Source organism: Bos taurus, chromosome 8 (assembly GCF_002263795.3).
Source record: "Bos taurus isolate L1 Dominette 01449 registration number 42190680 breed Hereford chromosome 8, ARS-UCD2.0, whole genome shotgun sequence".
NCBI lineage: Eukaryota > Metazoa > Chordata > Mammalia > Artiodactyla > Bovidae > Bos > Bos taurus.
In genome coordinates this window covers 27094921-27107978 of record NC_037335.1, presented here as the reverse complement: position 1 = coordinate 27107978, position 13058 = coordinate 27094921, and the positions used below count along the sequence as shown (strand labels likewise).

At 35.9% G+C, this 13058-nt stretch overlaps 1 protein-coding gene across 5 annotated transcripts in view; it reads left to right on the top strand.

The window, feature by feature from the left end:
- The window catches only part of CNTLN (centlein), a 352812-nt gene that overhangs the window by 138495 nt on the left and 201259 nt on the right, over positions 1-13058 (top strand). For 4 of the 5 annotated variants that reach the window (XM_059889137.1, XM_024995809.2, XM_024995808.2 and 1 more), the window contains one exon: positions 3828-3961. In XM_059889137.1, the coding sequence (XP_059745120.1) occupies positions 3828-3961 (134 nt within the window). Of the gene's footprint in view, positions 1-3827; positions 3966-13058 lie in introns of all 5 variants that reach the window. The other variant, NM_001192721.2, reaches the window with a different exon arrangement.

Genomic DNA, 13058 nt, shown 5'->3' with positions numbered 1-13058 from the left:
CATGTATGGGTGTGAGAGTTGGATTATAAAGAAAGCTGAGCGCAGAAAAATTGATGCTTTTGAACAGTGGTGTTGGAGAAGACTCTTGAGAGTCCCTTGGACTGCAAGGAGATCCAACCAGTCCATCCTAAAGGAGGTCAGTCCTGGGTGTTCATTGGAAGGACTGATGTTGAAGTTCAAACTCCAATATTTTGGCCACCTGATGCGAAGCACTGACTCATTTGAAAGACCCTGATGTTGGGAAAGATTGAAGGCAGGAGGAGAAGGGGATGACAGAGGATGAGATGATTAGATGGCATCATCGACTCAATGGACATGAGTTTGGGTAAACTCTGGGAGTTGGTGATGGACAGGGGGGCCTGGCATGCTGCAGTTCATGGGGTTGCAAAGAGTTGGATACGACTGAGCAACTTAACTACATCATCCTAAAAAGCTTTTGCATAGCAAATGATACCATCTACAAATGAAAGACAATCTACTGAATGTAAAAGATATCTGCAAATGATATATTTGATAAAGGGTAAAATCTAAAAATATACAGAACTCATACAACTCAACAAGATATAAACAACCCAGTTAAAAATGGACAAACTACCCGAATAAACATTTTCTCCAGGAAGACGTATATATGGACAACAGGCATATGAAAAGTTGATCAACATCACTAATTATTACAGAAATGCAAATCAAAACTACAGTGAGGTATCACCTCACTCCTTGTAGAATAGCTCTTTTTCAAAATAAAAGAAATAATAAGTACTGTTAAGGATGTTGAGAAAAGGGAAGTCTTATATTTCTTGTTGGGAATGTAAATTGGCAGCCACTGTGGAAAACAGTATGGAGATTTCAAAAAGTTAAGAATAGAACTGCCATATGATTCAGCTATCCTGCTTCTGGGTATTTGTTTAAAGAACACAAAGGCACTAATTAAAAAAGATATGTACCACTATGTTCATTGTGGCACTGTTTATAATAGCTAAGATATGAAAACAACCTGAGTCTGTATCAGCCAATGAATGGATAAAGAAGATATGGTATACATATGTGCATATGTACACACACACACAGTAGAATACTACTCAGCTGTCAAAAACATGAAATCTTACCATTTGTGACAATACGGATGAACCTTGAAGTTATTATGTAAGTAAGGCAGTCTAATGGAGAAAGAAAAACACCGTATGATTTCACTGATTTGTAGAATATAAAAAGACAAAAATAAAATAAATAAACAGAAACAAATCCATAAATTCAGAGAACAGAGTAGTGCTTTACTGGAGAAAGTTGTGTGTGTGTGGGGGGGGTGTGAACTGGACAAAAAGGATTAGCCACTTCATCCCTTCTCTTGCCTCCCTTTCCTCCTGTCTTTCCTTCTGTCTCTCTATCTCTTTCTTCCATCCATCCACAAACCTACTGATATATATATATATATATATATATATATACCTGTACTTCTTAAATTCCCATTTATTAGAAAAGAGTAATTGTGTATATATATATATATATGTAATATATATGTATAATATGTAATTATATATATTATACATATATATTATATGTATGTATGTATATTAGACACATATATTACATATATTATATGTATGTATATATATTATACATATATTACATATATATTATATGTATGTATGTATGTATATATGTATAATATATATATATATATACAATTACTCTTTTCTAATAAATGGGAATTTAAGAAGTACAGGTATACCTCAGAGATGTTTTGGGTTTGGTTCCAGACTGCCACAATAAAGTGAATATTGCAGTGAAGTAAGTTACACAAATTTTTTGGTTTCCCAATGCATATAAATGTTATATTTATGCTATACTGTAGTCTGTTAAGTGTGCAAGCATTATGTCTAAAGCAACAATTTACAAACCTTATTTTAAAACACTTTATTCCTAAAGAAGTCTAACCATCATCTGAGCCTTTAGTAAGTTGTAGTGCTGTGCTTAGTCTCTTAGTTATGACTGACTCTTTGCGATCCCATGGATTGTAGCCCACCAGACTCCTCTGTTCATGGGATTCTCCAGGCAAGAATATTGGAGTGAGTTGCCATGCCCTCCTCCAGGGGATCTTCTCAACCCAGGGACTGAACCCAGGTGTTCCTGTAATCCACAGGTGGATTCTTTACTGTCTGAGCCAAGAGGGAAGAAGTAAGTTGTAGTAACATCAAATATTCATCACAGATCACCGTACCAAATATAATAATAATGAAAGAGTTGAATTACCAAAGTGTAACAGAGATATGAAGTGAGCAAATGTTGGAAAAATTACATTGATAGACTTGACAAAAAATTGCCACAGTCCTTCAATTTGTAAAAAAAAAATGCAGTATCAGTGAAGTGCAAGTAAAAGGAAACATGATAAAATGAAATACGCATGTACTTGCAGTGTTATCTTGGCTAAAACCCAGTATTTTTCTCTTCAAAAATTCATTCAAGTTACTACACAGTGAATATATGGAGTATGAGAGCATTTCTAGAGTATAATAGATTTTAGTGCTTGACCTAAAATTTGTTGCTCAGTTTTGGATTGGAAATAATGAATGTATGATGTATTTTTGATAGCTCAGTTGGTAAAGTATCCACCTGCAACACAGGAGACCCTGGTTCAATTCCTGGGTCCAGAAGATCACTGGAGAAGGGATAGGCCACCCACTCCAGTATTCTTGGGCTTCCCTTGTGGCTCAGCTGGTAAAGAATCTGCCTGCAATGTGAAAGATCTGGTTTGATCCCTGAATTGGGAAGATCCCCTGGAGAAGGGCAAGGCTACCCACTCCAGTATTCTGGCCTGGAGAATTCCATGGACTGTATAGTCCATTGGTTTGCAAAGAGTCAGACACGACTGAGCGATGTTCACTTTTTCACTTTCTAGTTTTAGATAAAATATTTATTTAATACTTTATGAAAATAATTTAGATTTTATATTTTTGAAAAAAAGTAACATCAATTTTAAAATTGTTTCAAAGTGAAAACACAGTTTACAAAATTATCATGAGGAAAGGCAAGGTTTGAAGAACTTTAGGTGAACTTTCACCACAGTAAGTGAACTCAGCATGATTTGAATCTGAAACATTATAAACTTATTATTATTATTTTTTGCTGCACCATTTTTTTCTTCTCTGAGTGTGTTTATGTATCTGCATTTAAAATTAAGGCAATAATAAAATATCGGCTATTGAGTAATATTTAAGTCCGACTCTGTGTGACCCCATAGACGGCAGCCCACCAGGCTCCTCTGTCCCTGGGATTCTCTAGGCAAGAACACTGGCGTGGGTTGCCATTTCCTTCTCCAATGCATGAAAGTGAAAAGTGAAAGTGAAGTCGCTCAGTCGTGCCCAACTCTTAGCAACCCCGTGGACTGGAGCCTACCAGGCTCCTCCGTCCATGGGATTTTCCAGGAAAGAGTACTGGAGTGGGGTGCCATTGCCTTCTCCAATATTTAAGTTAATGAGTTCTTTTTTTGTTCATGTAATTAGCAACCTTTTTGTTGTACAGTCCTTCCTTTATTGAAATTTTAATAAGTAAATTTCTACATAGATTTTCAATTTTATTTGCTTTAGATTCTTAACTTTCACACCAGGAGACCATGTTATTTTTACAGTTTCTGAAAAAAATGACCTGTGACTGATATAAAGTTTCTTTGATTGTACTAACATTCTTTTAATTAAATGAAAAAAAAAGTAAAATTGAAAACACTATTAATTTTTCACTTATTTTGTGTATTTTTTTGAGTTAAATATGACAGACTTTTATTTATTTAATATTTATTATATTTGATTGTGATATGAATGCTCTATTTTTAGGCCTTTGAAGACAATTTAATTGAAGCAAGGCAAGAAATTGAAGTATCACAGAGCAAATATAATGCACTATCATTAGAGCTGAATAATAAACAGACAGAACTTATGCAGAAGGATATGGATATTACCTTGGTCAGGCAAGTACTCTGACTCCTTAATTTAATGTTGTAGAAATGTCCTTAGTTATGCAGAATGCCAGCATTTTTATATTTATTGTTAACACTCCAGAATGACAACAGTGTTTGTCTTCTGTGAGACCTACGTTTGTGTATTGGAACTATCTGGAATTAAGTGGGACAGTTGGAGGTTCCACAGGGTTGGAAAAAGCATGCACAAAGAGTATCCCTGTTTCAGATGTATTCATTCATTCATAGTTTCCTTATAAAATTTTTACCCTTGCATTATATAATATTCATTATTATTACAGTGAGTAATAAATGAGTAATCCAGTTTTGACTTCTTATTTTGTGTTGTGCTTAGTTGCTCAGTCATGTCCAACTCTTTGCAGCCCCATGGACTGTAGCCTTCCAGGCTCCTCTGTCCTTCGGGATTCTCCAGGCAAGAATACTGGAGCAGGTTGCCATGCCCTCCTCCAGAGGATCTTCTCCACCAAGGAATCAAACCTAGGTCTCCCATACTGCAGGCAGATTCTTTACCATCTGAGCCACCAGAGAAGCACATATGCTAAATAGTTTTAGTTTGTGAAATACTTTTTCTATATCAAAATATTTAATTTTATAGTACTGCTTATAAAGTGGAAGTACTTGAAAAACTTGTGTTTTTAAATGTTTTGAAAGATTTTAAACTACCTATTAATTTATTTTATAATGACCTGCATCAGAAAATAGTGTTAGAAAAAATCATAAAAGTATATACACATATACATATACATAAATGTCATACATGTATACACATGTATATGCATGTGTACATTTTAAATTTTAAGCTATTTAAATCACAATGTTTATCACATACTTGTATAAGCACAATTTCAGTTTCTGGTGCTACATGTAAAATATGTAATATATTTATATACATAATATATGTATTATGTTTATATATGTCATATATAAATGTCCATATATATATGTCATATATATATATATGACATATATAAATGGACAAATTCTTAGAAAAGTGTAACTTTCCAAAACTGAACCAGGAAGAAGTAGAAATCTTAACAGACCCATCACAAGCACGGAAATTGAAACTGTAATCAAAAATCTTCCAGCAAACAAAAGCCGAGGACTAGACGGCTTCACAGCTGAATTCTACCAAAAATTAAGAGTAGAGCTAACACCTATGTTACTCAAACTCTTCCAGAAAATTGCAGAGGAAGGTAAACTTCCAAACTCATTCTATGAGGCCACCATCACCCTCATACCAAAACCTGACAAAGATGCCCCCCAAAAAGAAAGCTACAGGCCAATATCACTGATGAACATAGATGCAAAAATTCTTAACAAAATTCCAGCAAACAGAATACAACAACATATTACAAAGATCATACATCATGACCAAGTGGGCTTTATCCCAGGAATGCAAGGATTCTTTAATATCCACAAATCAATCAATGTAATACACCACATTCACAAATTGAAAGATAAAAACCATATGATTATCTCAATAGATGCAGAGAAAGCTTTTGACAAAATTCAACATCCATTTATGATAAAAACTCTCCAGAAAGCAGGAATAGAAGGAACATACCTCAACATAATAAAAGCTATATATGACAAACCCACAGCAAACATTATCCTCAATGGTGAAAAATTGAAAGCATTTCCCCTAAAGTCAGGAATAAGACAAGGGTGCCCACTTTGACCACTACTATTCAACATAGTTTTGGAAGTTTTGGCCACAGCAGAGCAGAAAAAAAAAAAAATTAAAAGGAATCCAGATTGGAAAAGAAGAAGTAAAACTCTCACTGTTTGCAGATGACATGATCCTCTACATAGAAAACCCTAAAGACTCCACCAGAAAATTACTAGAGCTAATCAATGAGTATAGTAAAGTTGCAGGATATAAAATCAACACACAGAAATCCCTTGCATTCCTATACACTTACAATGAGAAAACAGAAAGAGAAATTAAGGAAACAGTCCCATTCACCATTGCAGTGAAAAGAATAAAATACTTAGGAATATATCTACCTAAAGAAAAAAAAGACCTATATATAGAAAACTATGAAACATAGAAAACTATGAAAGAAATCAAAGAGGACACAAATAGATGGAGAAATATACCATGTTCATGGATTGGAAGAATCAATATAGTAAAAATAAGTATACTACCGACAGCGATCTGTAGATTCAGTGCAATCCCTATCAAGCTACCAACGGTATTTTTCACAGAACTAGAACAAATAATTTCACAATTTGTATGGAAGTACAAAAAACCTCAAATAGCCAAAGCAATCTTGAGAAAGAAGAATGGAACTGGAGGAAACAACCTGCCTGACTTCAGGCTATACTACAAAGCCACAGTCATAAAGACAGTGTGGTACTGGCACAAAGATAGAAATATAGATCAATGAAACAAAATAGAAAGCCCAGAGATAAATCCATGCACCTATGGAAGACTCTGATGCTGGGAGGGATTGGGGGCAGGATGAAAAGGGGACAACAGAGGATGAGATGGCTGGATGGCATCACCGACTCGATGGATGTGAGTTTGAGTGAACTCTGGGAGTTGGTGATGGACAGGGAGGCCTGGCGTGCTGCAATTCATGGGGTCGTGAAGAGTCAGACACGACTGAGTGACTGAACTGAACTGAACTGAACTGATGGAAACCTTATCTTTGACAAAGGAGAAAGAATATACAATGGAGAAAAGACAATCTCTTTAACAAGTGGTGCTGGGAAAACTGGTCAGCCACTTGTAAAAGAATGAAACTAGAACACTTTCTAACACCATACACAAAAATAAACTCAAAATGGGTTAAAGATCTAAACATAAGACCAGAAATTATAAAACTCCTAGAGGAAAACATAGGCAAAACACTCTCCGACATAAATCACAGCAGGATGCTCTATGACCCACTTCCCAGAGTAATGGAAATAAAAGCAATACTAAACAAATGGGACCTAATTAAACTTAAAAGCTTCTGCACAACGAAGGAAACTATAAGCAAGTGAAAAGACAGCCTTCAGAATGGGAGAAAATAATAGCAAATGAAGGAACTGACAAAGGATTAATCTCAAAAATATACAAGCAACTCCTGCAGCTCAATTCCAGAAAAATAAACAACCCAATCAAAAAATGGGCCAAAGAACTAAACAGACATTTCTCCAAAGAAGACATACAGATGGCTAACAAACACATGAAAAGATGCTCAACATCACTCATTATCAGAGAAATGCAAATCAAAACCACAGTGAGGTTCCATCTCACACCAGTCAGAATGGCCGCTATCAAAAAGTCTACAAGCAATAAATGCTGGAGAGGGTGTGGAGAAAAAGGAACCCTCTCACACTGTTGGTGGGAATGCAAACTAGTACAGCTACTATGGAGAACAGTGTGGAGATTCCTAAAAAACTGGAAATAGAGCTGCCATATGACCCAGCAATCCCACTGCTGGGCATACACACCGAGGAAACCAGAATTGAAAGAGACACATGTACCCCAGTGTTCATCGCAGCACTGTTTATAATAGCCAGGGCATGGAAGCAACCTAGATGTCCATCGGCAGATGAATGGATAGGAAAGCTGTGGTACATATACACAATGGAGTATTACTCAGCCATTAAAAAGAACACATTTGAATCAGTTCTAAGGAGGTGGATGAGACTGGAGCCTATCATACAGAGTGAAGTAAGCCAGAAAGAAAAACACCAATACAATATACTAATGTATATTGTATAATTTATATTGTACATACATTAATTATTATACATACAATAATTAATGTATATACATTAATTGTATAATGTATATTGTATAATGTATGATTTCATATATATGGAATTTAGAAAGATGGTAACGATAACCCTATATGCGAGACAGCAAAGGAGACACAGATATATAGAAGAGTCTTTTGGACTCTGTGGGAGAAGGCGAGAGTGGAATGATCTGAAAGAATAACATTGAATATGTATATTACCATATGTGAAACAGATTGCCAGTCCAGGTTCGATGCATGAGAAAGGGTGCTCAGGGCTGATGCACTAGGATGACCCAGAGGGAGTGGATGGGGAGGGAGGTGGGAGAGGGTTCAGGAAGGGGAACACATGTAAACCCATGGCTGATTCATGTCTGTGTGTGGCAAAAACCACCACAATATTATAAAATAATTAGCCTCCATTAAAATAAATAATGGAGAAGGCAATGGCACCCCACTCCAGTACTTTTGCCTAGAAATCCATGGACGGAGGAGCCTGGTCGGCTGTAGTCCATGGGGTCGCTAGAGTCAGACACGACTGAGCGACTTCACTTTCACTTTTCAGTTTCATGCATTGGAGAAGGAAATGGCAACACACTCCAGTGTTCTTGCCTGGAGAATCCCAGAGATGGGAAGCCTGGTGGGCTGCCGTCTATGGGTCGCACAGAGTCGGACACAACTGAAGCGACTTAGCAGCAGCAGCAAAATAAATAAATTTTAAAAAGTATTATTAACTTCATATATAATTATAGTATACACAGATATTTACAAGCAGAGACATTACTTTGCCAACAAAGGTCCATCTAGTCAAGGCTATGGTTTTTCCAGTAGTCACGTATGGATGTGAGAGTTGGACTGTGAAGAAAGCTGAGCGCCGAAGAATTGATGCTTTTGAACTGTGGTGTTGGAGAAGACTCTTGAGAGTCCCTTGGACTGCAAGGAGATCCAACCAGTCCATCCTAAAGGAGATCAGTCCTGGGTGTTCTTTGGAAGGACTGATGTTGAAGTTCAAACTCCAATATTTTGGCCACCTGATGCGAAGCGCTGACTCATTTGAAAGACCCTGATGTTGGGAAAGATTGAAGGCAGGAGGAGAAGGGGATGACAGAGGATGAGATGGCTGGATGGCATCACCGACTCGATGGACATTAGTTTGGGTGAACTCTGTGAGTTGGTGATGGACAGGGAGGCCTGGTGTGCTGCAATTCATGGGGTCGCAAAGAGTCAGACATGACTGAGTGACTGAACTGACTAACTGACTTAGTATTTACTTGTATATATTTAGTGTATTGTTTTACATATATATATATATATATATATATATATATATGGGCAGGAGTTTGCTTGGTTAATAGATTAATATATATTATATATACATTTATAGATGCACATATGTCTATATATGATAAAAAAAACCATAGTTTCTCATTTTAAAGATCGTATTATAGGGATGTGCAAAAGTATATCTCCACAGATGACAGATGATTGACTTTATCCACTCATGGTATAATTTTTTTAAGTCAATAATTGATGAAGTCAAAAAGGTAATTCTAAATAGTAATAGAATCTTAATTTTAGAAGAAATCTGAAAATTATTTATTCCTATCTTCCTCCCAATAAAACAGCTCTTAGTCTTTGCTTGATGCTCTTAGTTTGTAAGTTTCTCAGTACTTTTCAAAACTGTTCTTTTTATTTTGTTTAAATTTTACATTGATTCATGTATTTACTTGAAATTTTCTTTTTTGCAGTATATACTATTTATCTTGCATGCTTATCTTGGAAATCTCTTAAACAGTCTAATCTCTGTTCTGTAGTTCAGACATTCAAATGGTATAACTCTATTAATATTTTTTCCCATTAGTTTATTAATTGCTTTTATTTCTCATAATTTTTCATGTTGATGTGTATATTTCATGTTCATGTGTATATTTCACAGACATTATACTGTTTTAGGTTGCCTTTCTAAGTGCATTCCCTATTGTCAGAGTTCTTATCATCAACTATTACTACCAACTAGGCCAGAAGGGCCAAGAAGAGAAGCTTTTTTCCCCCTAATTTAATTGGAGGATAATTACAGTATTGTGATGCTTTTTGCCATACATCAACATGAATTGGCCATAGGAATACATGTGTACCTTCTCTCCTGAGCCCCCTCCCCACTTCCCTTTCCACCCTATCTCTCCAAGTTGTCACAGAGCACCAGCTTTGGGTTCCCTGAATCATACATCAAACTCCCATTGGGTATCTATTTTATATATGATGATGTATACGTTTCCTTGTGGTTCTCTCAACTCGTCCCACCTTTTCCTTCTCCCACTGTGAGAGAAGATTTTACCAGATCTCTGTGACAAGTCTAGCCCTGGGAGGAGGGCTGTCTCATAGAAGTATTCTTAGATAGAGGAACAGAGATACTGCCAACAGTGGCTTAGTGGAGAGGGAGCTAGGAAAAGAAATACCATGACCTCTTTTTCCTTTACTCTCTAATCGTTGGCCAGCACTTTCACCTACTCAAATTAAAACACAGAAGACTGGGAGCCAATGTAATGTAGTCTGTAGAGATTGGCTTTTCAGGCCAGAGAGTAGGCTAAGAGTACTAGAGAGTAAGTAATATTGTAGAGATGATGAAAATTGGATAAGAGAATATGTGACGCATTCTCCATTTCTGCTCTTTCACAGGTTTCCTGGGCATTTATTGCTTATTAATTTTTCCATGTAAACTTTAGTTTAACTGGCTTATTTTGTGTTTGTTATTTTATTAGGGCATCAAATTGAAAAGCAAACTGAAGGAGAATTGAATCTTTATAATGTCAGTTTTTCTGTCCAGAGTATGGGACACCATACCATTTGTTTCAATACCTTTGTGTCCTTATGAGATGTTTTGTTCCTCGTGTGAGTTTTGACATTTCTTCTTAAATTTACTCATAGTTATTACATGGTTTTTGTTATTATTTTAAATGGAATCTTTCCCATATAGTTTACAACTGATTTTCCTTTTATTGCTTATTAGTTTTTGTTGTGCTCTTTTCTTTTATGTGCTATGATTTGGTGGGTAAAGTGTCCAACAAAGTTCTTTTGTTTTTATTGTGAATTATACTTTGTACTTTTTTTCTGTATGATTATTTTTGCCTTGAGTTCCAACTTCTCTGAAATTAATGCTATCACAGCTACTTTTTTTTTGTTTGTATTTATATGATAACAAAGTACATAATTGTTTTAATATAACGGTACATGTTAATATAGAAAAATACAAAGAAAACAGAGGGAAAATCACGCTGAAATACAATCCTGGAGAAATAATACCCAGTAAAATTTTATTAGAATAATTCTTTGTTTTTTTCAAAACATATTTATAGATTGAAGAGTAGGCAAATGGGTTTTTAGATAAAAGGGACTATAATTGAGCATTTTTATTTATAGGTAATAAATTTAGTTTTTATAATAGAATGGTAAATAAGACACTGATGTTAAATTGAGGGAATTATTAAATCTCAGATAATTTTTTCTTCTCTATAAGACCCACTAACCAACTTTCTAAAGTTAAGAAAGAAATGGCATGAAAAAACTTTGGAAGGTGATTTTTTTTTTTAAACTACATTTCATTTTTAGTTGGTTTTGACATGATGCTGTGTATACTTAATACATACATTCAACCATCTTAACTCCTAATTTTGTGTCTCAAGATTTATAACATTCATCTCTGTGCCTAAAGATACTTAGGTTTAGGTTTTTATACTGCTTCAGTGCTCATCAGTTAACTTTCCTACTCATCTGTGTTTATTCCTGTACTCGGAGTTGATTCACCTTAAAGGTCCATTTTTACCAAAACCTTCTCTGTTGCTCAAGTATGCCTTCTCCCCCATTAACATCAGATTTAGCCATGTGACTTACTTTAGCCTGTGGAATGAGAGTGAATGTGACACATGTCATATCCTGGCAAGGGTTTTAAAAGAGTCATTGCTTGAATTGCCTTTGTTTTTTGCCCTCTGCCATTAGAGTGGCCTATTACTAATGATGTCTACCAGTTCCTGTTTGGGTTTTAGAAGAGGAGAAATTCTGCATGTGTGTACTCTGTCATGTCTGCCTCTTTGCAATTCCATGGACTGTAGCCTGTCAGGCTCTTCTGTCCCTGGAATTTTCCAGGCTAGAATACTGGAGTGGGTTGCCATTTCCTTCTCCAGGGGATCTTCCCAACTCAGGAATCAAACCCGTGTCTCTTGCATCTCCTCCATTGGCAGGCAGATTCTTTACCACTGGCACCACCTGGGAAGGCCTAGGATAGAAGAAAGGCACATGTAATATGAAGAAGCAAATTTTTTTTTGCGTAACAGTGAGGGTTTTTAACTGCAAAATAATCTTTTGAAGCTGTCTGAAACCCTTTGTCAGTCTTTGCTATCAAATTTGATGTCTACGGGAACATTTTTTCATAATTTATCCTGTGGCTCATTCAGTCCCTTAGCATCACTGTAAATCAGCAACACAATATTTTTAATCAACATTCTTCCTGAGATAGAAAGAAATGTCATTAGTTCTCAGCATGCTCTCAGCTCAACCCATATCTTTATTTTTTTTAGTCCATGTCTGGAGGAACTTCTCAAGTTTGAACCTACCAATTAATTTTATTTTACATAGTTTTAGGTTTCCAAATAACTTCTCTCCTTATATATTTTACTGCTATTTGATATTGTTCTTTCTTAACAGTCCTTCTTTATGTTATCATTTTCATTTCATCCATTCAACAACTGTCTTATCCCATGTATCCTAGAATACAGACTGAAGGTTAAGTACTCGCTCCTTACTTGAGGGATTCAATTCAATGGCAGAGTTAGTGAGAGAAGAATAATCTAAGGGTCTTTTCCCTCCCTCTCTCGTTTTATATTTTCTCAAGGTATTGTGCCGTTATTGATTCTCTTCTTTCCCTTCCACCATTTTATGATTACTATTTTCTGCAGATTTCAGTTTCTTGAATAGTACAGAAAAGTGCTGTAGTCTGAATGTTTATGTCTACCCAATATTCATATGTTGAAGTTCTAATGCCTGATATGATGCCATTAGGAGGTGGATCTTCAGGGAGGTGCTTTGGTAATGAGTGTGGAACCCTCACAAAAGAATAGTGCTCTTTTGAAAAAGACCTCCCAGAGCCTCCTTTGCCTTCCACCACTAGATGCGAGGATATAACAAGTCTATAACCTAGAAGAGAGCCCTCAGTTGGTTATGCTGGCAGTCTCATGTCTGACTTCCAGCCTGCCCAATTATGAGAAATAACTTTCTGATATTTGCAAACTACCCAGTCTGTGTTGTTCTGTTAATATCAAAAGGACTAAGGCAGATGGTTTATCTACATGTATCTGTGTGGG